The following is a 23,742-nucleotide window of genomic DNA, read 5'->3' on the forward strand; positions in this document are numbered from 1 at the left end:
ACACTAAATAAAATCCAAATGTGAAATGCCGACCAATCTCATACTATGAATTTGTCCCATATATCTAAGGCTACCAGAATCTCCTAATTAAGAAATTATATATATATATAAAAGTCAACGTCGTTACTCTTTCCTTTGTAATATACGAACTTAATTATATAAGATATTGATATGAATTCATTTCAAATATATTAGTTAAATAATAAATATAATCTAATTATAGTTAAATTGTAGATATAATCTAAGTATATATATGGATATTGCTCTATATTCACACCACAATGTGCCATAAAATATGAAGTGTAAGGAATATTGGATATAAATGCCAATTAGTACTTAATCAAACATTAATGATCGATTGTGCAGGGCCTCTAAATTATTCAATATTGACGTGTCAAGCATATGACACGTCAGAAAAAAAAGGTTTTTGTTGACTAATAGTTTCTGACGTATCAAGCATATTGACACGTCATAAACCTTTTTTGACGTGTACGTTAGTATTGACGTGTGTCAAAGGTTAATAAGGCGGGTGTCAAAAATTCCAATTTTTTGACGTGCCAATTTTGACACGTCAAAATTACTGACATGTTAGAAATTGGCACGTCAAAAATTCTTTTTTGACGTGGCAGTTTCACCACGTCAATAATTTATTGACGTGTCAAAAAGTGGCACGTCAAAAAAATTATTGACGTGTCAGTCCAACTTTTTGACACGTCACTAAAGTTTAAATAAATATTAAAAAAAATTCATAATTTTTTTTTTTAAAAAAAAATCATAATGTCTATTTTTAAAAAAATTTCTGGAATTTTTTTTCAATTAAATTTACTTCATGTTTAATTTATCATAAAAAATCCAGTTGCAACTTAAAACCCATATAAATCCCTACAAATATTGAACACCCATATATATCTAACTATTGAAGGAAAATTCCCAAAATCTCATCATGAATTCACTACACAAGTACTCCGATCTCTAAACATTTGGTAGAAATTCCTAAAATACTTCAAACCCCCAAATAATGTGGAAGAACAAATCTAAAAGTGCGTTAGCAAATTTAACAAAAACAAAAAAAAAAAAACTTTTATATAAGAGACTAATAGATATAGAATAACTCAAATTTAAGCATTTATACCTTAAAATTCCCAAATATTCAGACTCATTTCCTTCTCTCTCCATTTCTCTTTCTTCTTCACCTTTTCTCCTCTTCTCACACAGGTTCCTTATCTTCTTTTCTTTTATTTTGTTTAAGCTACAAACAAGGGAGGTGGGCGTGAGAAGAAGAAGAAGAATATATATATATATATATATATATATATATATATATATATATATAAGTGAGAATCGAAAGATAAGAGGAAAGAAGGAATTTGGGAGAAGAAATTAGTTGAAAGGAGAAGGAGAAAGGAAAGAAAATAAGGAAGAGATCTCATCTAGAAGAGGAAAAGAAAAATAAAAGAAAAAAAATGACAATTTATTTGAAAAGGAAGGCCGTGGGCGCACGCGGGAGGAGAAAGAAAAAGAGATGGGAAAAGGACAAAAACAGAAAAAAGGGTCCAGCTGGTCTTGCGCCTTTTCGATGAAGTTTCTTGACGTGTCACATGTGGCACGTCAAGAAAGTCATCATATAATTAAAAAATTGCATAATTTTTATTATTAATTAATAACCACATATATATATATATATATATATATATATATATATATATATATATATATATATATTACCTAATATTAATTATTACCAAATAAATTAACTAATTCAAATTACGCGCGCACGCGTGCGCACACACACACATATATATATATAATAAAAGCATTGCATAATTTTTATTATTAATTAATAACCATAAATTAAAGAATATAAAGCACATATATATAATAAACATATATAGTGAAAGCATTGCATAATTTTTATTATTAATTAATAGCCAAATATATTTTGTTACCTAATATTAATTAATAACCATATACCAATTATATATATACCAATTAAATTTTGTTATCTAATATTTTTTTTAAACAAATAATTAATATTATTAATTAATTAATTTTTGACGTTTGAAATAATGGCAAGTTAATAATTATTGACTTGTCAAAATGTGACACGTCAAGAAATTATTGACATGTTACATTTGACACGTCAAGAAAATATATTGAAAATAATAAGAGAAATAAATTATATGATCACTTATTTTTTTAAAAAATACTATATACTTAAAACTAAGATAATACATATATGTATTAATATTCCTACAATATTGAAAACGTGATATGTATTAATACTAGTATATCACTTTAATTAATAACCATATATATTTTGTTACCTACTATTAATTAATAGCCATAAATTAAAGAATATAAAGCACATATATATAATAGCCATATATATTGAAAGCACTGCATAATTTTTATTATTAATTAATAGCCATATATATTTTGTTAGCTAATATTAATTAATAACCATAAATTAAAGAATTCAAAGCACATATAATAACATATATAGTGAAAGCATTGCATATAAGAGACAAGAGCATTAACTAGTTTTATAAAATTTTAATGGGTTTGAATATATCTCTTAATATATGACGACATATACCAATTAAATTTTGTTACTTAATATAGGTACCAATTAATATTATTATCTAATTTTGTTAACCAATTAATTAAATTTTGTTACTTAATATAGGTACAAATAATTAATATTATTAATTAATTAATTTTTGACGTATGAAATAATGGCATGTCAATAATTATTGATGTGTCAAAATGACAATTCAAGAATTATTGACGTGTCAAAATGACACGTCACTATTTATTGACATGCAATTTTAACACGTTAATAATTATTGATGTAGCACGTCAATAATTATTGACGTGCGGAAATGCGCCACGTCAATAAAGTTTTTATTGACTTGTCACTGTAGCCTCGTCAATAAACACCCAGTTTTTTGTAGTGAATGTTAATAAACTTTGAGACAAGTTTATGGCTGCCATATTTATTTCTCTTTTATAAATTAGAAGAGTTCTTACTTTTCCTTTGTCTGTAAATCCGTTTACAGTTACTTTAAGAAAAAATAAAAAATAAAAACATGCAATGACAAATTATTTCAAGCAACTTCAAGCAAAAGGATGGAAAAACAAAAATACCTTCATTCATGTCACATGTTTATTAGAAGAAGAATACTATTGTAGGTGCATGGATATTGGTGGATACATGGGCTCTAAGGCACTCTTATTTAAACCAACATACATGCATGCATGTCTATCACATCTCTAATTAATTAACCACAGCTGGTGATTGCTGGTGATTTGGTACTTGTTTTGTTTGTTAGGGAGTAATAAACCAAAATGTTTCTCAAATTCTTGAGGTCCATCGAAGTTTTCATCAAACATGGCAAACAAATAAGTTTCTATTGCTTGTCCGTGCTTCTTTGGAGTCCCGCACTTCACATGATTAATAAAATTCTTGTATTAATTGCCTGCGTTATCTGCGCTAGCCGCATCACTGCCCTCAGATGGCCAGCTGCTCTCCGACACCACGATTTGCAAGTTTGGCGCACCGGCTTTCACAAGAGCGGAGTAGTGAGCATCCACCAATGCATCAAGAAGATTCTGGTATCCAAGATTGCCATCATTTACCACCACACCAGGTAAAGTAAATAAGGAATATGGAAGGGAGATCTATGAAGGATTGCCGTATAGCTGAAGTAGGGATACACATTAACTAGAAGGGGTGCTCCATTGCTGACAAGGAAGTTGACAATTGCTGTTTTGTAAGAATTTGCACCATCACTGAATGAGCCTGCTGGTGGAGGATAGGAGTTGCCCAACAATGTTGTGTCTATAGATGTTGACACCTCTTAGAAAATAAAGATGTTAGAATTTTGGCCCAATTTTACCTTCTTTTTTTTTTTGGGGGGGGGGGGGGTATGGCATTGTGCCCGTATCTCGTGTGATGATGCATAAGTGCAAAGTGTGTCTTAAGGGTCAATGTGACATGTGCTGCTTTGCATGCAAGTGCATAAGGCGTGCGTCACTAATAGCAGGGATGGAGGAAGAGATTAGTATAGATAGAGGCCAAGGGCCAAAAAATTTAATTGGTATATATATATATATATATAAAACACACCTTTATTTGGTCTTGTAAACTGGCAGCTGCAATAGCATTATGAATGTTTTGTATGGCGAGCAGAACATACTGGGCTTCAGCATCGCCAAGACGCACTTCGTTCCCGACAACAATGTATTTGAACTTGACATTCGGCCAATAGTATCTTATGTTGTTCTGGACCCATATTGTTGTTGTTGCAGTGTTGGTGAGGCCCTGAAGATCCTTGTTAAGAATGCCGATGATGAGTTCTATGTTTGATCCTATGAGGGCATCGAGAATTGTTGAATATGGTTCATATATACGCATCCTTCCGATGCCATTGCTTTTGTATAAATCTATTACTTCTCCATCAGAAGGTAGATCATTGCTATTTTTTCCATTGCATACACCAACAGATTGTGCATCTGCATCAAAATTAGGCCAATTGATTTGATTAGGCCAAGATCAGACCATTAGAGTACCTGTAGGGGCGGAACTAGAAATTTTGATGCTGCAAAAAATTATAAAATTATCTTTTTTTTAGGGGAAACAATAAAATTTTAGGGGCTTATGACTTTATAAAAATCATAGATTTTTAAGGAATGTTTAAAATTTTGGACCATTAAACCCCTTTGTGACTTTGTCCCATGCAGGTCCTACAACTATTTATTCAAAAAGAAAAAAAAATTGAAAATAATATGCCTACCTATTATTACACTACAATATATATATATATTGTAGTATTTAACCCAACGAAAAAAGAATGAGAGTATAATCTTAATCAATTAATTTAATTGGACCAAGCAAGGCACCCAAAATAGGTTGGAGTCTCACCCTATAAAATGAGTAGTTATCCTTATCCATCATTAGTCAATGATTCTTATCTATCTATCTATCTTTCTTTTTTTTTGGCTAGGGATTCTTATCTATCATACACCCTAATGAATAAAATCAATAATTATATAACATTAATACACTAAATAAAATCCAAATGTGACATGCCGACCAATCTCATACTATGAATTTGTCCCATATAACTAAGGCTACCAGAATTTCCTAATTAAGGTATTATATATATACTTAAATAAGTCAACATCGTTACTCTCTCCTTAGTAATATACGAACTTATATATATAAGATATTGGTATGGATTCATTTAAAATATATTAGTTAAATAATAAATATAATCTAATTATAGTTAAATTGTAGATATAACCTAAGTGTATATATGGATATCGTTGGATATAAAAAACATGTGGAGGATGAATATAAAAAAAGCTTATATATTGAGAAAGGAAAATTGATGAGAGTAGATTTGCAATGTAGACGTCTCCCTAGATAACCCTATCTAGTGAGGCCCTGCATATTCATTAATGTACAATTAATAATTTACATTCATAACCAATCCTTAGGCTTACTTACTAAATATTTTGTTTTTCTGGTGTTCTCTTGATTTTAGGTGTATAGTATTTAAAAAAATTAAAAAAAAAATTTTAAATTTTTTTTAAAAAAAACTGTTATTTATTTCTCTGATCATCTGATTTTAAAAAAAAATAATATTCAACTAATAATATATTTGAAATCTATGTCAATATCTTACAAGACTTATATATATAAATTCGTATATTACTATGGAGAGAGTAATCATGTTCACTTATTTAAATATATTCCTTAATTAGGAGATTCAGGTAGCCTTGGTTAATTATGAGACAAATTCATAGTAGATATGTATGACAGTATGAGAATGGTTGGCATGCTGTATTTGGACTTTATTTAGTCAAATTAGGATTTTTTTTTTTTTTTCCTTTTATTCCCTTCATACTTTTATGAATGTGATTTATGATTCATTTAAAAAAAAAAAAAAAAAAAGTGATTTATGAATGTGATTTGGATAAATTGTTAATTTCAGCTTGTCCATTCCATCTAAATCAGAGTTAAATTGGATGGAAAACACAAATCATAAGTTAATGCAAATTCAAGTGTTAGTTCAAGATAACGATATTGATATGAGAAATACTAGATACCACATTTTTATCTTATAACTCTCTCATAATGTTGATGTGATCATTACAATAAACTCCAAGCTTTTTATTTTATTTTTATTTGTTTTAGCAATTACTATTCTAATAATTTGTTGGGACTGTCACATCAACATTGTAGAATAAAAATGTAGTACTTAAAGGGGGTGTCCTTGAATCACATCTAAATGTATTTTGGTTATTTTCATCATTATCTCTACAGAGAGGCAGATATGGATTAAAGCTAAAAATCCCTAATAATATAAGGCATTAACTGTGTCATACCCTTTGTAAGGCATGTGATGTCAATGAAATCAAGCAGATCATTATGACAATAATAGATTTATGGAAAAAATACATTTTACCTCGTTGAACTATCCACCAATTTACACTTTTAACCCTAATGTTTAAAAAGTGACACATTACCCCCCTCCCCAAAACTTTCAAATTGTTGCAATTCGACCATTTTAACTTTCTTTTTTTCCAAAATGCCCCCATCCCAAGTTTTTTTTTTTAAAAAAAAAAAAATTAAAAATTAAATGGTAACCGGCCACCCCAGTCGGGCCTAGGGATGGCTTCGGCCACCCCTAAATTTTTAATTTTTTTTTTTTTTTAACTTGGGAAGGGGGCATTTTGGAGAGAAAAAAAAAAAAAAAAAAGTCAGAATGGTCGAATTGCAACAATTTAGAAGTTTAGGGGGGGGGGGGTAAAGCGTTACTTTTTAAATATTAGGGTTAAAAGTGCAAATGAGTGGATAGTTCAGAGAAGTAAAGTGTACTTTTCCCTAGACTTATTGTCATATCCCATCTTATTCTTATTTTATTGAGAAATGATATAATTCATTCTATTTTTAACCATCTCTATATTGAATGGATTAATTCACCATTGAATTTGTGTGAGATTGACATGAGTTCACAAATCTAATAGTTGATATATTGAATTTGTAGGATGAGATGGGGAAAAGATATTGACGTGAATCATTTATCTATTTTATTAGGCTAATGTGAAAATGCTCATTATTGTTTTTTTTTTTTTTCTTTCTTTTTATAACAAAGGTTGACATGGTAAGGAAAATGGGTACTGGCTACCGGCATACCACGCTAGCCCAGCAGAACAGGGTATGACAAGTAGCACATCCATACATTTATTAGCTATTGCCTTTGGAATTAAATGCTTTTACAATCTTCCTCTACTTTTAAGGTGTTCTCCTAGTTTCCTTTTAGTCCTACTTGGATATTATTTTCTAAAAATCAAGTGAGAGAAATAGCTCCTATTTCTCTCACTTGGTTTTTAGAAAATAATATCTACCTAGGACTAGGAGGACATCGAGAGAACACCAGGAGATCATCTAGCATTTTTCATTTCTTAAACCCCAATAAACCCAACCCATAATAGGATCCTCTCCATTTACCCCAACCACCCCCCCGATACTCACACACAAGGAACCTCTTCATTTTTAAGTGAAATAGAGATTAGTTATTTCATGATCAAGATTTAATGTTGTTGCATATAACGGTGTAAATAGTGCAATATTATTTAGATTTTTTAAATGGTGTTTCAACATATTTATTATATGGCATCATCTAAGATCTTCCCCCTCCCTTCCCTTTTTTTCATTCTTTGATAGATTATTCATTGCACCTTCTTGCTAATTATGGTATCTTCATTTCAAGTGAAATAAAGATGATACATTTTATGGTCCAAATTAGACTTTATAGATTTATTGATGTATATGTAATCAAATGGTGAATACGTTTTCACATTATTTAAAAATATTAAATGACATGGTACTATATATACCTTTAAATACAACAAAACAAAATTGGCATGTACTTGCAACTTCTGCCAATACTACAAGGATTCTCATATACAAGCATATAAGAACGTCATCAATATTCTATCCGCTTAAGTTTTTGAAATGACTATTAATTTATTTAACACAATATCATAACAAATATCTTGATTAATTTAAACCATGTCTCGGTAATTTATCTCTTATTTCAATTAAATATTCCAAGTTCTGGGACTCGCTTACTAAGAAAAAGTTTAAATTATTTAACATTAGTCAAGTAATACAACTGAACTGCTCTACTAAGCGAAACTGGTCAATTGGTACTTGGGTTGCTTGTTTGGAAAGAAGAGACCAAAGTTTCTTTCAGTTTCTTCAGGGCCCTTTTGGTTTTCATCAAACATGGCAAACAAATAAGTTTCTAAATATTCAGGCCTCTTGGGAGTCCCATTCTTGGAGTTGCTAATCAAATTGCTATAGTAAGTCCTCGCATTCTCAACTGTAGCTGCTACACCGCCTGCAGACGGCCAGCCGCTCTCCGATACAATGACACTCACGTCGGCACCGCCGACCTTCTCAAGAGCGAAGTAGAGGGCATCAACGCTTGCAGCAAAGAGATTCTTGTATTCTAAATTGCCATCTCGTACCACAACCCCTGGGGAAGTGAATAAGGCATAGGTAAGGTTGATGTCTTTTGTGTTACTTATGTAGCTAAAATATGGGTACACATTGGCAAAAAGTGGTGCTCCAGTTGTGGCTAAGAAGGCAACGATTGGATTGATGTATGAAGTAGCAACGTCACTAAACGAGCCATTTGATGGAGGGAATGAACTTCCCAACAAAGACATCTCTATTACCTGTTAGAATATAAAGTAAACAAGGTCATCACTTCGAATCATGACTCCACAATTCACCTGTTATAATATTGATCAAGTATATAATCTTCAAATTTTAGGATAAGTAGGGATTTAACATTACCGTTGAAACCTTAATTTCTTCGGAAGCAATAGAAGCGCGAATGTTCTGCATGGCTGGTAGAACATATGGGGCCATTGGATCATTAGGCTTTATTTCATTCCCAACAGTAATGTATCGAAATTTGACATCAGGCAAATAGGCCTTTATGTTTGTCTGGACCCAATCATTTGCAGCGGCAGCATTGTTGGCAAGGTTTTGAGCGTCATCATTATAAACGCCAATAATAAGTTCTATGTTGGATCCTCTGAGGGCCTCAAGGGTTTCTGAATTTGGATTATAAATTCTCATCCTCTCGATACCATTTGCTTTATACAGATCTATAACTTCAGCTCGAGGTGGCAAATCATTGGCAATCTGTCCATAACATACGCCAACCGATCGTGCAGCTGCATCAAAGTAAACCCAAATAACAAATAACCTCAATCACTGAACTTTATCACAAATAGTAGAACACATGATATATATATGAGATGTTCAGATCACTTCAACCATGCTATAGTATTGTTTTTGAACATCAACTTAGTAAATAGTACTTCAAGCCATATGTAAAGTAGTACTATAAAAAGTAGTACTATTGTAAGCATGTTTGTACGAACTATATATATATATATAGAGAGAGAGAGAGAGAGAGAGGGAGAGAGTTAAACTATATATATATATATATATAGAGAGAGAGAGAGAGAGAGAGAGAGAGTTAAACTTTAATGGATGAAGCGTAAAAGCCCTCCTTTACAGCATCCATTCATAAGCTGACACATATGCTAAAGCACAATAAGCTTACAAAATTAACCTACAACCTAATCCACTGGATGAAGAAAAGAGAGAAATAAGGAGAAAGAAGAAAGTAAAGAAAGAAGAAAAGAGACTTGTGGCCGTGGGTGTGCTGAAACGGTGCTGGTGACCCATGGCTGGCCGGACCAGCCACCCATGGTGTCGTGAGTCACCTTCTTCGGCGCCGTGAGTCACTTTTTCTGGCCTTTAGGGTGATAAAATCTCTAAAGGGTTAACCTTCTACTTTTAAGTTTTAGTTTTGAATCCAAAATCGAGTTTTGAGGCATTAGAAACGGGTTTTGAGGCATTAGAAATGAATTTTGGGGCATTAGAATTGGGTTTTGAGGTAGGTCACGACGAGTTTGAATCGGGTCACAGTGGATTTGAGGCGGGTCAAAACCGTGGGTCTCTAGCCAGATAGGATTTTATAATTGAATCAAATACTTTAACAAACCTCAAGCATACCTAATTTTCCAGGGCTGGATATCAACAGCCCTAGAAGTAGCAATATGGCAGCCATAGAAGTTTTCTTTCTTGTCTCAAAGATTGAAGCCATGAAAAAGAGGAAAAGGAAAACTGATGTGAGTAAATTTGCAATATAGATGACTCTCTATATATAGAGGCCAAATGACTCTATATATAGAGGCCCTGCACAATATTTAACTTGGTATCAAAGTCAAAGGTCATGGGATTGATCATTGACTCTGTCAAATCACCCCTCATTTAAATTAAATATTTTATGTGTTGAGCCTCACCTATTAAAAGAGAATTTGAGCTCACACGTGAGGGGGAGTGTTAAAGTAATGGTTAAGTAATTAGATTTACCTCTTCCTATCAACTTAAGCTTTTGGGATAACTGGTAATTTAACAATGTCCGATCATTAATTCATGTATGATTACTAATTGACATTCATAACCAATCATTACGCTTAATTCATATTTATTTTGTGATATTTTCTTTGATCTAATTGAGCATATATATATATATATATGGAGGATACCCCATGTGTATCCAGAATATTGTACTTGCTGAGCAAGATTTTTTGGGTTGATTTTTATAAGAATGACTCATTCCAAAAAAAAAAAAAGTTTAAAATTTTTATTTTTTAATTTTTTTAACAGGGACTAATCCAATGATTCATTAGGATTGCTACATCAACATGGCAATATACTTGTGGAATAAAAATGTAGTCTTTAGACTCTATTTATACAGGGGGTGTCCTTGAATCACATCTAAATGTGTTTTGGTCATTTTCATCATTACCTCTAGAAAGAGGTAAGTATGGATTAAAGCTAAAAATCTCTAATGATATAATTAAGGCCTTAATTGTGTTATAACTTTGTAAGGCAGGTGATGTCAATGAAATCAAGCAGATCATTATGACCATAATAGATCTATCAGAAATTCTTTTTGTCATATCTCATCATATTCTTATTTATTAGGCTAATGTGAAAGTGTTCATTATCATTTTCTTCGATCTTTTTAGAACAAAGATTGGTGTGGTAGGAAAAATGGGTACTACCATGCCTGTCCAGTAGAACAGGGTATGACAAGTAGCACGCCCATAGATTTATTAGCTATTGCCTTGAAAATTAAATGCTTTTACAATCTTCCTCCACTTCTTAAACCCCCAACCCATAATAGGATTCTCTCCATTTACCCCAACTCCCCTCATCCGTATTAGCTATTGCCTTAAATTGAATTTACTAAATTGACTTAAGTTGTTGGAGAATTATGTTACTTTACACCCGAAAAAGAAAAAGAAAAAGAAAAAAGCAGGAGAGTATAAATTTAATCAATTAATTTAATTGGAGCAAGCAATGCGCCCAAAATAGGTTGGAGTCTCACCCTATAAGAATGAGTAGTTATACTTATCCATCAATAGTTAATGATTCTAATCTATCTATCTATCTTTTTTCTTTTTTTGGCTAGGCATTCTTATCTATCAGACACCCTAATGAATAAAATCAATAATTATATAACATTATTACACTAAATAAAATCCAAATGTGACATGCCGACCAATCTCATACTATGAATTTGTTCCATATAACTAAGGCTACCAAAACAAGTTAAGTTAATATTATTACGGTCCCTGCTTGGGGGAGGGAGGAAGCTTGCTTTCTCCCCCCTCCCTTCCCTTTGCGGTTTTCCCTTTTGTTCTCTTTTTGTTTAGAGTTTTTTTCTCTCTTGGTGCCCCATAGCACAGCGGCCATCGTAACTCCGCCTTGCCATCTCCACCGTGCTACCGATCTCCACCGCATCTCTTCATCGCTCTTTTTTCGCGCCACCGGCAGCCTCCTCCGCTCCTTGCTCCAATTGTTGCTGCTGTGTTGTGGGTTTCTTTGTTGTTTTGTTTTTTCTCTGTATTTTCTTGCTTATTTTGTTGTCCTTGCGTTTGTGCTCAGGACGTGAATAATTTTCTAGCCTTTTGGGTCGAGAATGATTTGTTTTGGCGTGACGCTTTTGCTCATGCTTGGAGAATGGCTACCTATGTCCCGGATTGAGTCTACACCGAGCATATCTGTTCTATAAGCTGAAGATTGAGCATAGGTTAGCGGATGTAGACAACATAGGATTTCAATGTAAGATTTGTTTGTTTTTGAACTCTATGTAGTGCAATCCTTTAGCTTCGGCTATGAATTTTAGAGCTTTATACTTTATGATTATAAGAACTTTTATGCTCTTGATTATTCACCAATTAAATCGAAATGAATTTCTCTTCCAAAAAAATATATATATACATAACTAAGGCTACCAGAATCTCCTAACTAAGGAATTATATATATACTTAAATAAGTCAACATCGTTACTCTCTCCTTAGTAATATACTAACTTATATAAGATATTGATATGGATTCATTTAAAATAGATTAGTTAAATAATAAATATCATCTAATTATAGTTAAATTGTAGATATAACCTAAGTATATATATGGATATCGTTCGATATTCACATGCACCACATTGTGCCATAAAATATGAAGTGTAAGGAATATTGGATATAAATGCCAATTAGTACTTATTCAAACATTAATGATCGATTGTGCAGGGCCTCTAAATTATTCAATGTTAATAAACTTTGAGACAAGTTTATGGGTGCCATATTTATTTCTCTTTTATAATTTTGAAGAGTTCTTACTTTTTCTTTGTCTGTAAATCCGTTTACAGTTATTTTAAGAAAAAATCAAAAATAAAAACATGCAATAACAAATTATTTCAAGCAACTTCAAGCAAAAGGATGGAAAAACAAAAATACCCTCATTCATGTCACATGATTATAAGAAGAAGAATAATATTGTAGGTGCATGCATGGATATTGATGGATACATGGGCTCTAAGGCACTCTTATTTAAACCAACATACACGCATGCATGTCTATCACATCTCTAATTAACCAAAGCTGGTGACTTGGTACTTGTTTTGTTTGTTAGGGAGGAAGAGACCAAAATGTTTCTCAAATTCTTGAGGTCCATTGAGGTTTTCATCAAACATGGCAAAATAAATAAGTTCCTATTGCTTGTCACTACTTCTTTGGAGTCCCACCCTTCACATGATTAATCAAATTCTTGTAGTAAGTGCCTGCGTTATCTGCGCTAGCCGCATCACCGCCCTCGGACGGCCAGCCACTCTCCGACACCACGATCTGCAAGTTTGGCACACCGGCTTTCTCAAGAGCAGAGTAGTGAGCATCCACCAATGCATCAAAAAGATTCTGGTATCCAAGATTGCCATCATTTACCACCACACCAAGTTGTAAATAAGGCATATGGATTCCTCAAAAAAAAAAAATTAAAAAAAATATAAAAAAAAAATAAGGCATATGGAAGATCTGTGAAGTGTTGCCAGTATAGCTGAAGTAGGGATACACATTAACTAGAAGGGGTGCTCCATTGCTGACAAGGAAGTTAACAATTAGTTGCTGTTATGTATGAATTTGCACCATCACTGAATGAGCCTGCTGATGGAGGATAGGAGTTGCCCAACAATGTTGTGTCTATAGATGTTGACACCTGTTAGAAAATAAAGATGTGGGAATTTCAGAATTTCTGAAACCAGTCTTTTATAAAACTATAAGAGTAGTTTAATTATAACCGTTGAAATAGCAGTTTATGATTGTAAAATATGATTGTTGAACGGTTATTTTTGTTAACTTTAAACAAAAAATATGAATGTTAGCATAGTAGTTGTATGAGTAAAAAATGCACACGAAAATAATATGCCCGTAACCCAGGACGGAACTAGGAAATTTTATGGGAGGGGACAGTCAAATTTTTTTTTTTTTTTTTTTTTTTATCGGTTCTTTAGAATTTTTTTATTAAAAAAAAAGTAGTTAAATTTTTTTTTTAATGAACTAAAGACTACCGTAACCTAAGGGCAAAAAAAAAGAGCATTTGAAAGTAAGGCTACTAAAATCTTGTAATTGAGGAATTATATATATATATACATAAATAAGTCAACATCGTTACTCTCTCCTTTGTAATATACGAACCTATATAAGATATTGATATGGATTCATTTAAAATATATTAGTTAAATAATAAATATAGTCTAATTATAGTTAAATTGTAGATATAATTTAAGTATATATATGGAGATTGTTCGATATTCACATGCACCACATTGTGCCATAAAATATGAAGTGTTTGTGTGGAAGGCGCGTTGCAATATTCTCCCAACAAGAGAATAATCTTAAGCGGAGGAATGTTATTCAGGATGGGAACTGCTTCATATGCACAGGAAGAGTGGAGACAGCAAGACATATTTTGTGGGATTGCCCTTCTGCCCAAGATGTATGGGGTGGAAGCAAGCAGATTTTTCAAAAGAGCTGCTGTACTGGAGAGAATTTTATAGAGGTGATGGAATATTTAATGGGGAAATGCAAGCTAGAGGACCTTGAGTTGGCGGGGATCATTGCCCATAAAATTTGGAAGCGCCGAAATAATGCTCTGCATGGAGGCTAGGAGAATTCTTACACCCAAAGAGGTTAGTTCAAGATGCAGAGGATTATCAAACTCAATTCTCAAGAGCAAATCAGATAGAGGTTAACCAAGGGGAAGTACAAAGTTCGTCCATTCAGCTATGTTGGTCAAATCCCCCCGGTGACAGCTACAAAGCTAATTGGGACGCAGCCATTAACACAAAGGAGAAGATGATTGGAATTAGGGTGATCATCAGGGACGATCAGGGGCGGGTTTTTGAGGCTCTTAATTAGAAAGATACTACAAGTAGTTTTCTACCCATCTACAGCTGAGGCAGTAACGGCTCTCCATGCGGTGGGATTCAGTCGCGACACAGGTTTGAGACAAGTGATTTTTGAAGGGGACTCACAACACATGGTTCTGGCCCTTTCAGAAACGGAGTCAAGCAGCTATAGTTATGGGCAATCATTGATGATGCCAAAGTAGTCTTAAAGGGTTTCAGAAGCTGGGAGGTGTGCCATGTAAAGAGAATCAAATATGACAGTGCACAGACTAGCAAAGGAGGCAGCAAAAATTTTTATTCTAACAAGGTTTGGCTTGAGGAAACTCTTAATTGTATTTTTGATTTAGTCAATTTAGAGCGTTTAGCTCTTGTTATGTAGAGCTGCGACTCTGATGTTCTTTTGAATGAGATCAGATTTTCTTAAAAAAAAAAAAAAAAAAAGTCAAATTTATCAATTATAATTTAAAATATGAAGCGTAAGGAATATTGGATATAAATGCCAATTAGTACTTAATCAAACATTAATAATCGATTGTAAATTATTCAATGTTAATAAACTTTGAGACAAGTTTATGGCTGCCATATTTATTTCTCTTTTATAATTTTGAAGAGTTCTTACTTTTTCTTTGTCTGTAAATCCGTTTACTATACAGTTATTTTAAGAAAAAATAAAAACATGAATAACAAATTATTTCAAGCAACTTCAAGCAAAAGGAAAGAAAAACAAAAATACCTTCATTCATGTCACATGTTTATTAGAAGAAGAATAATATTGTAGGTACATGGATATTGATGGATACATGGGCTCTAAGGCACTCTTATTTAAACCAACATACATGCATGGATGTCTATCACATCTCTAATTAACCAAAGCTGGTGATTTGGTACTTGTTTTGTTTGTTAGGGAGGAAGAGACCAAAATGCTTCTCAATTTCCTCCGGTCCCTTTAGGTTTTCATCAAACATGGCAAACAAATAAGCTTCTATTGCTTGTCCCTGCCTTTTCGGAGTCCCGCCCTTCACATGATTAATCAAATTCTTGTAGTAAGTGCCTGCGTTATCTACGCTAGCCGCATCACCGCCCTCAGACGGCCAGCCGCTCTCCGACACCACGATCTTCAAGTTTGGCGCACCGACTTTCTCAAGAGCAGAGTAGTGAGCATCCACCAATGCATCAAAAAGATTCTGGTATCCAAGATTGCCATCATTTACCACCACACCAGGTGAAGTAAATAAGGCATATGGAAGGGAGATCTGTGAAGGGTCGTCAGTATAGCTGAAGTAGGGATACACATTAACTAGAAGGGGTGCTCCATTGCTGACAAGGAAGTTGACAATTGCTGTTATGTATGAATTTGCACTGTCGCTGAATGAGCCTGCTGATGGAGGATAGGAGTTGCCCAACAATGTTGTGTCTATAGATGTTGACACCTGTTAGAAAATAAAGATGTGTGAATTTCAGAATTTCTGAAACCAGTCTTTTATAAAACTGAAAGAGCAGTTTATAACCGTTGAAATAGCAGTTTATGATTGTTAAAATATGATTGTTGAAACAACGGTTATTTTTGTAAAATTCAAACAAAAAATATGAATGTTAGCATAGTAGTTGTATGCGTAAAAAATGCACACGAAAATAATAAGCTCATAACCATGGATGGAACTAGGAAATTCTATGGGAGGGGCCAGCCAAATTTTTTTTTTTTTTGGTTCTTTAGAATTTTTTTATTAAAAAAGAATATTTTTGTTGTTTTTTATGAACTAAATACTTCCGTAAAGGCAAAAAAAGTGGGCATTTAAAAGTAAGGACCAAAAATAAAAAATAAAATAAAAAAACTTAAAGAGTATGGCCCAAAAAATTAAGAATAGGGCTAAAATTTTTTATTGGATAAGGCCGAATAATTTAAAAATATGGCCAAATTTGGCCCAATTTGGACCTATTTTACTTTTCTTTTCTTTTTTCCTTATTTTGGGCTGGGGGGGCTGGTCTATGCCAGTCTCCCCTAGTTCCGTCATTGCCCATGACAATGCATAAGGGCAAAGAAGGCGTGCGTCACTAATAGCAAGGATGGAGGCAAAGATTAGTAGGGGCCAATAATATATATATATTTCCTTGTTAATTGGGGTGGGGAGCGGTCACCTATACCGGCTCCCCATTCCTCCGTCCCTGACTACTAGCATGTGTCTATCCAAAAGTTATAAAGCACAAAAATTCTTCTATATTTTTAATGTGAGATAAAGCGTAAGACATAAATGGAGAGAAAGTTGAAAATTTGAAATTAATTTTCATGAAATAATTTCAAGTACCACACCTTTATTTGGTCCTGTAAACTGGCAGCTGCAATAGCGTTATGAATGTTTTGTATGGCGGGCAAAACATACTGGGCTTCAGCATCGCCAGGATGCACTTCGTTCCCGACAGCAATGTATTTGAACTTGACATCCGGCCAGTAGTTCCTTATGTTGTTCTGGACCCATGTTGTTGCTGCTGCAGCGTCAGTGAGGCCCTGAAGATCCTTGTTAAGGATGCCAATGATGAGTTCTATGTTTGATCCTTTGAGGGCGTCGAGAGTTGATGAATATGGTTCATATATACGCATCCTTCCGATGCCATTGCTTTTGTATAAATCTATTACTTCTCCATCAGATGGTAGATCGTTGCCATTTTTTCCATTGCATACACCAACGGATTGTGCACCTGCATCCAAATTAATTATAAGGCCAAGATCACACCATTACACCTAGAGGGGCGAAACCAGAAATTTTTGATGCCGCGAAAACTATAAAAGTATCTTCTTCTTTGTTTTTAAGGAAAACAATAAAATTTTGGACCATTAAACCCCTTTGTGACTTTGTCCCATGCAGGTCCTACAACTATTTATTCAAAAAGATGAAAAAAAAAATGAAAATAATATATGTGCCTATTATTACACTACAAAAAATATATATATATATAAGACCTTCAAATCACTATTTATTCTAAAAATTTAAGCTTATAAGAAAGATTGAGCTGCAAATTACTAACACGTGAAATATTTAATTGAAATGAACGAAAGAGAGAGAGACCTGCTAATTTGAGGCCAGATATGAAGAAACCAAGTAGGAATATAGGCGCTAGAAGAGCTTTCCTATTATTTGCATTGAAAAAAGCCATGGATATGAAAATTGAAGGAAATGATTAGAAACCAACTCTAAGTTATACCATCTACCACTTAGTACCCCCTCCATTTATATAGAGGGAAGTGCTTAGAATTTTAGAGTTCTAGACAATGTTGCCCCGTCAATCACTCCATCTATTGCAGGAAAAAAACACCAAAAATTTAAGAAACTTAATTACACACGTATAACATAAACCATAAAGTCTCTGCTACATCTAGATATATTTGTCTGCATCCACATGCACCTATATACTTTTCTTCTTCACAAGTTTGGCATTTAAGATGCACCAAAACTTGGTCCAGGATTTTGGCGGTGATCCATCCATTCTCCTCCCCTGCCTTTGAAGTCTAGGAATGTGATATAAATGTCTCGGCCTGATTCACGGTCCAGAATTCTGGTCAATTGACAAGACTGACTTGAACTCTATTAAAAAATCTCCAAAACCGACACCTGTTGTAATTAAGATATCCATTTTGATAAGGTCAAGCTCACATACGCGTGCACATATATTGGAATGAAGACATATTATCAGCCTTAAGTTTCGACCGAGCAATGTTACTCTTCACATTCGTTTCATGTCTGTTGGTGTAACATAAGGGTGATAATTTATGTTCATGTATCGGGTTTAGATCGTGTCAAAGCATGTATATAAGATTATATTGGTCAATTCTAACCTAACTCATTTAATTAAACGGGTCAGACTTATCAACCCCACCTTTTTAATTTTGCGTCGTGTTTGCAAGTTATATCAAAAATTGTTAGCCCCAGTGTGACGTGTTTTAAATACCTTTTCATATCAACTATTTTCTTTATAAATTCAAAAAAAAAAAAAAAAATCATGTTAAGTGGTGTGAAATGTATATATCAAATGGGCGTAAAGACTTGCATTACTCTTTCAGCCGTGGCATTACTCTTTCAGCCGTGGTAATAAGTTTACAGGGAAGTTTCTGTTCTGGTCAAGTCCAACTAGAAGAATATTCTTACAGCCAATAAATTGGATCCTATTCAAATTAAATGACTCTTGTATGACTTCCAGAACCTTTGTAGACGCTGGTCCATATTGATTTTAAGGCCTAAGGACTAAGGTGGCGAATTTAAGTGGGGTGTTATTTTATAATATACTTTTTTTATTTATTTAAATTACACTATGAATTGTTGTTCATCTTTCTTTATTTGTATGTCTTGAAAAAGAAAAGTAGCAAAAAAACATTTAAGTTATATTAAAGTTTGACTTTTTGAGGTGATTAATGTTGTTATTATCCTTAATAAATAAAAAATTAGGGGGTTTTTATTTCTCAAGGGGTTTTTTAAATACCATTTTTAAGAGTTTTTATTTCTTAAGGAAGTCTTATATTTTTAGGATCCTCTCCATTTCAAAATCCCTCCATTTCTTCTATTTAGTACATTTTGAAGGGTAGTGTTGTCTAAAGGTTTTAATGATGGTAGTACATTAAATGCAATACCCTTCAAAATACACTAAATGGAGGAAATTGAGAGATTTTGAAATGGAGAGGATCCTTTTCCATTTTTTTTGGGGCCGAAGGCGGCCGCCTTGCCTAACCTTTGAAGCGCCGCTGCTTGCAAGTCAGCAAATAGATTAAGCATTAAAGAGCAGCCTCAAGGACAAACTTATTCACGTAAATTAATATTCTAAACTCTTCCTCAATGAGCGAAGAACGGCACAAGGAATGTTTAATTGAAATAGGAGGTGAATTACAAAGACAAGATTCAAACTTAGAATTATTAAATTACGAATTATTCTGGAAGCTTAAGCTTATGAGAAATGGTAGGCTAAAATGTGGTTGTATTTGGGTAAAATCAACCATAAAAATGCTCACATAAATCTGGGGAAGAAAGAAATGCAGGAAACAAATAAACAGAGGAAGATAAACATTTGATCTTGTGAGTACAATTTTTTTAAGTACAAGGTTTCCTGGGATAATAAGAATTGGAGAGCACTGGTTTTCTGATTGAGTGCTTTCTGAAATTCATAGAATCTGGACATGCAATATTGGACTATAAAACAAAATTGCCATTTTCATAGCAGAAGACCAGTGAAAATGAAATAACGCGGTGTCCAGAAGTCAATGATGGAAGCAGTTTGAAAGAAGGAAATATATGTAGTGGGAATTCTGTGTGGATCAAAACTAAGCATAGTTTGCATTTTGTCCATCCAGATCGATCTAAAAGGCTATGTTTGGCAATGGCCTATTACTGTAGCCATGGCCTGTTACTGTAGTTTTTTTTTTTGGTAAAGTCTATTTAACCCTCTCAAACTACCATCCCAATGACAATCTATCCCCCAAACTATCAATTACGACAATTTACCTTACAAATTTTATAGGGGTAATTTTATCATTTTGCTAGCATTGGGGGGGGGGAGTATATTGTCATTGTTTTGGTAGTTTGGTGAGTAAATTGTCGCAATTGATAGTTTTGGGGTAGATTGTCATTGGGATGGTAGAGTTTGAGAAGGTTAAGTCGACTTTACCGTTTTTTTTAAATTTTTTTTTTTTAAGGAAAAATCATTCCAGTCTCATTAATTGATGAAGGATCACAAACATAAAACTCTTACATCACAAAGCAAAAGCTCTGAAAAAAATCATAAACATGGCCTGTTACTATAGTTAGAAATGATAGATGTGAGAAAAAAATAAGAATATTTGGTATAAAAAAAAAATGAATATTTTTTATTTTATAGTGATTTTTTTTTATTTGACTAATAATAAAAAATAATTAATGTGATATAAAAAGTAAGAACGTTGAGAGTTTAATTATATGATGAATAGTTAATGGGTTTGGTTTGGCCATTGCCAAACACACTCAAAATGGGCTAGATTTCAACGGTTTTAATGGCTAATAAAAGACACTCAAAAGAAAGTGAGAGTTATGGCCCAACTATTAAACTAGTCCACACTGCAAATTAACTATGACAGGAAGAAGTAAACTGATCTTTTTAGTTGTTTTTTTTTTTTTTTTTTTTTTTTGAAATAAACTGATCTTTTTAGTTAATGGCAGTAATTAAATGTCCACGGACTATAGCTGAAATCATGAGTTCAAACTTTATTTTCATTTTCAATTATAATAGTCCAGGTATTATTTTATTCTACATATAAAGAGGGTGTTAAAGTATTAATTAAATTATTAAATATAACATTTTTTTATTGGCTTAAACTTTTGATATAAGCGGTGATTTAACGCAATTTTCCTTCGCCTAAACATATAATTTCTTTTTTTCTTTTTCCTAACTTAAAAATAAATAAATAATAAATCTCATTTATTTTTCACTTCACCACCACCGAGGAGGGCAAAAAACATTGTTCGGGAGAATGCCATTGGTTTACGAAAGGAATCGAAGGATAGGGATAAGGGTCAGTGTTAGTGCTTGGCTAAGCTCTTATGGGGGTGTTGTTATGTGTATTGCTTGCTTTTGTTAAGTTTGTTTTGGTAAGTGTTGGTTAGTGTCATTATCATTTGGGTTGGATGAGTATTAGGGCTAGTTTGGGTGAGCGTTTGATGGGCGTAAAAGTGTGTTTAATTCTCAAAATGTCTGTTTGAAGAAAAAAAGTATCAATTTAGTAAAAAAAATTAAAAACGCTTTTAAATATTCAGAAAGTCAAAAAAAAAAAGCCAAAAAAATGATTTTTGACTTAAAAACTCTATTTCTCAAACACAATCACAAACATACTCTTAGTCGAATAAGGAATCGAGTAAAAAGTTCAAAGAAGTACTTTTAAATTTTTTTATCAAACATGCCAATTTTTGTTTAGCACAGCCTTTTAGGTACTAAAAATTTTTTTTAACGCAATTCCAAACAAGCTCTTAGTTGAATAAGAAATCATATAATCATCTTCTATAAAAATAGGTGAGAAGAGCTAGGGGGAGTCATTCAGTAATTTCATCGAACAAATTGTAGGTAGTCAACTCCTACCCAAAGTGGAGTCTTATTTTCTTCCAATTCATTTCCATTTTTTACAATTCCATCATCCAATCCAATTTCCAGTTTACAATCCAACCACAATCAGTTGAGTAAGTTACTTTATTTATTAGAAGAATATGACTTTAATACAATGCCAGCTAGGGCAGATTTGCAAAAGCCACTCTTATTTAAAACAGTAAATACAAGAGGCTTCTAATACATTGCATCACTTTCAAGTGAAACTAATATTATACTTGAGCTGTTTATTAGGGTAGAATAGGCCAAAATGTTGCTCAATATCCTCAGTCTTGAGGTTCTCATCAAACAAGCCAAACAAATAAGTTTCTATAGCATTTCCAGGCCTTTTTGGAGTCCCTCCTTTCTTCACATGATTAATCAAATTCCTATAATAGGTGCCAGCATTCTCAACAGTTTCCACAGCACCACCACCAGATGGCCAGCCACTCTCTGACACAACAATTGCCAAACTTCCTCCATTTGTTTTCTCAAGAGCAGAATACAAAGCATCCATTAAGGCATCAAACAGATTTTGGTACTCCAGTTGACCATCATGTACTACAGTCCCTGGTGCAGTAAATAAGGCATAGGGGACTGATTGGTTGTTGTATTTAACTCTGAAATAAGGGTAAATGTTGGCAAGGAGTGGTGCTCCATTACTAACCAAGAAACCAATGATTGGTTCCATGAATTTCCTTGCATTCTCACTGAAATCACCTGCTGATGGAGGATCAAAAACACCCAACAAATTTGTGTCCACAGCAGTTGAGACCTTGATTTGGTTTTGTAGACCAGCATCCGCAATTGCTTTGTAAATGTTTTGCATGGCAGGAAGAACAAACTGGGCTGTTGGGCTGGTTGGATTTACTTCGTTTCCAACATAAATGTATTTGAACTTTACATTAGAAGAATAGTCTTTTATATTCCTCTGGACCCAATCAGCTGCAGCTGATTGCTCAGAAAGGGCTTGAAGGCTGTCATTAGGGACGCCAACCATGATTTCTAAGTTGGAGTCTCTAAGAGCCTGGAGAATTCCTGGGTATGGAGAGTAAATGCGCATCCTTCCAATGCCGTATGTTTTGCAAAGACTCACAGCTTCTGACTTGGGTGGTAAATTGTCTGCATTGCCATTTCCTCCATAACAAACACCCAATGATTGTGCACCTGCATGCATTGGATTGAGCAAAGATTTAATGGGTAATTCAAAGAAAGCAATATAACATATTATAACATATTACAACTTCTTTCTTAATCAAAATATGACTTAAAGATACTCCATTTTCATTGTTGAGCCAGAGAGAGGCTATATATATATATATATATATTTCTCACAATTCTTGTAGTATATATATCTATATAGACAGAGACAGAGAGAGGAACCTATATGTTCTAGGCTACATAACAGCCCAAGAAATAGCAAAGTAGCAGCCACAAAAGGTTTCTTCTTCATTGCAGATAATGAAGCCATGGAGGTTAGGGGAGGAAAGGAAATAACTAAACACTTGGTTTTCAAAACATAAAGAGCTAGTACCTTATATAGAGGCAAGACAATCGATGAACTTGAAGGCCATTTTCTCCTGATACGTCACTCCGTTGAAATTTGTAGTTTGGAAAGAAAAAAAAAAAAAAATGCAGGAGAAGCCGGTAGAAGCAGAAGTTTTGAGTTCGAACCTTGCCTCCTTCATTCACTTCTATATTTCAATTAAATATTTCACATGTTAAATATAGTGGGTTTAAACTTACACGCGAAAATGAGTTTAAAATATAAATTAAATGATTAAATTCTTCACTTCCTAAT

At 33.3% G+C, this 23,742-nt stretch overlaps 3 protein-coding genes and 2 pseudogenes across 5 annotated transcripts; all 5 read right to left on the bottom strand.

Annotated features, from left to right (window-relative positions):
* Positions 1 to 3,273: 3,273 nt before the first annotated feature.
* LOC132163854 (glucan endo-1,3-beta-glucosidase pseudogene) lies at positions 3,274 to 4,954 on the bottom strand (annotated as a pseudogene).
* Positions 4,955 to 8,199: 3,245 nt separating this feature from the next.
* On the bottom strand, positions 8,200 to 10,202 carry LOC132164009 (glucan endo-1,3-beta-glucosidase-like). Of its 2 annotated transcripts, none has more exons than XM_088519036.1 (3): positions 10,112 to 10,202; positions 8,876 to 9,261; positions 8,200 to 8,754 (listed from the first exon to the last, which is right to left on the bottom strand). In XM_088519036.1, the coding sequence occupies exons 1-3, from the start codon at positions 10,200 to 10,202 to the stop codon at positions 8,200 to 8,202; spliced, it is 1,032 nt and encodes a 343-aa protein (XP_088375162.1). The 2 variants fall into 2 exon arrangements, with proteins under 2 accessions (XP_088375162.1, XP_088375161.1); XM_088519035.1 differs by having other exon boundaries at positions 10,097 to 10,202.
* Positions 10,203 to 13,040: 2,838 nt separating this feature from the next.
* Positions 13,041 to 14,985, bottom strand: LOC132163855 (glucan endo-1,3-beta-glucosidase pseudogene; annotated as a pseudogene).
* A 584-nt stretch (positions 14,986 to 15,569) lies between these two features.
* On the bottom strand, positions 15,570 to 18,040 carry LOC132163519 (glucan endo-1,3-beta-glucosidase). Its single transcript, XM_059573833.2, has 3 exons — positions 17,915 to 18,040; positions 17,161 to 17,546; positions 15,570 to 16,282 (listed from the first exon to the last, which is right to left on the bottom strand). Exons 1-3 carry the CDS (start codon positions 18,000 to 18,002, stop codon positions 15,716 to 15,718), a joined length of 1,041 nt encoding a protein of 346 aa, XP_059429816.2. The 5' UTR covers positions 18,003 to 18,040; the 3' UTR covers positions 15,570 to 15,715.
* A 3,998-nt stretch (positions 18,041 to 22,038) lies between these two features.
* Positions 22,039 to 23,558, bottom strand: LOC132163312 (glucan endo-1,3-beta-glucosidase, basic vacuolar isoform-like). Of its 2 annotated transcripts, none has more exons than XM_059573555.2 (2): positions 23,476 to 23,558; positions 22,039 to 23,108 (listed from the first exon to the last, which is right to left on the bottom strand). In XM_059573555.2, exon 2 carries the CDS (start codon positions 23,002 to 23,004, stop codon positions 22,159 to 22,161), a length of 846 nt encoding a protein of 281 aa, XP_059429538.2. In that variant the 5' UTR covers positions 23,005 to 23,108; positions 23,476 to 23,558; the 3' UTR covers positions 22,039 to 22,158. The 2 variants fall into 2 exon arrangements, with proteins under 2 accessions (XP_059429538.2, XP_059429537.2); XM_059573554.2 differs by lacking the exon at positions 23,476 to 23,558 and adding an exon at positions 23,325 to 23,412.
* Between the last annotated feature and the right edge of the window lie 184 nt (positions 23,559 to 23,742).

Source organism: Corylus avellana, chromosome 8, assembly GCF_965113065.1.
Source record: "Corylus avellana chromosome 8, dhCorAvel1.hap1.2, whole genome shotgun sequence".
Taxonomy (NCBI): Eukaryota; Viridiplantae; Streptophyta; class Magnoliopsida; order Fagales; family Betulaceae; genus Corylus; species Corylus avellana.

What these genes read in the sequence shown, in the direction of transcription:
- LOC132164009 (XM_088519035.1), bottom strand. Translation starts at nt 10,202, where the DNA reads ATGGCTTCAATCTTTGAGACAAGAAAGAAAACTTCTATGGCTGCCATA. An exon ending in ATTAGGTATGCTTGAGGTTT is followed by an intron (nt 9,262 to 10,096) that starts GTTAAAGTATTT and finishes ACTTTGATGCAG; the next exon opens with CTGCACGATCGGTTGGCGTA. An exon ending in AAGAAATTAAGGTTTCAACG is followed by an intron (nt 8,755 to 8,875) that starts GTAATGTTAAAT and finishes ATATTCTAACAG; the next exon opens with GTAATAGAGATGTCTTTGTT.
- LOC132163312 (XM_059573554.2), bottom strand. Translation starts at nt 23,412, where the DNA reads ATGGCTTCATTATCTGCAATGAAGAAGAAACCTTTTGTGGCTGCTACT. An exon ending in ATGTAGCCTAGAACATATAG is followed by an intron (nt 23,109 to 23,324) that starts GTTCCTCTCTCT and finishes CAATGCATGCAG; the next exon opens with GTGCACAATCATTGGGTGTT.
- LOC132163519 (XM_059573833.2), bottom strand. Translation starts at nt 18,002, where the DNA reads ATGGCTTTTTTCAATGCAAATAATAGGAAAGCTCTTCTAGCGCCTATA. An exon ending in ATCTGGCCTCAAATTAGCAG is followed by an intron (nt 17,547 to 17,914) that starts GTCTCTCTCTCT and finishes ATTTGGATGCAG; the next exon opens with GTGCACAATCCGTTGGTGTA. An exon ending in GTTTACAGGACCAAATAAAG is followed by an intron (nt 16,283 to 17,160) that starts GTGTGGTACTTG and finishes ATTTTCTAACAG; the next exon opens with GTGTCAACATCTATAGACAC.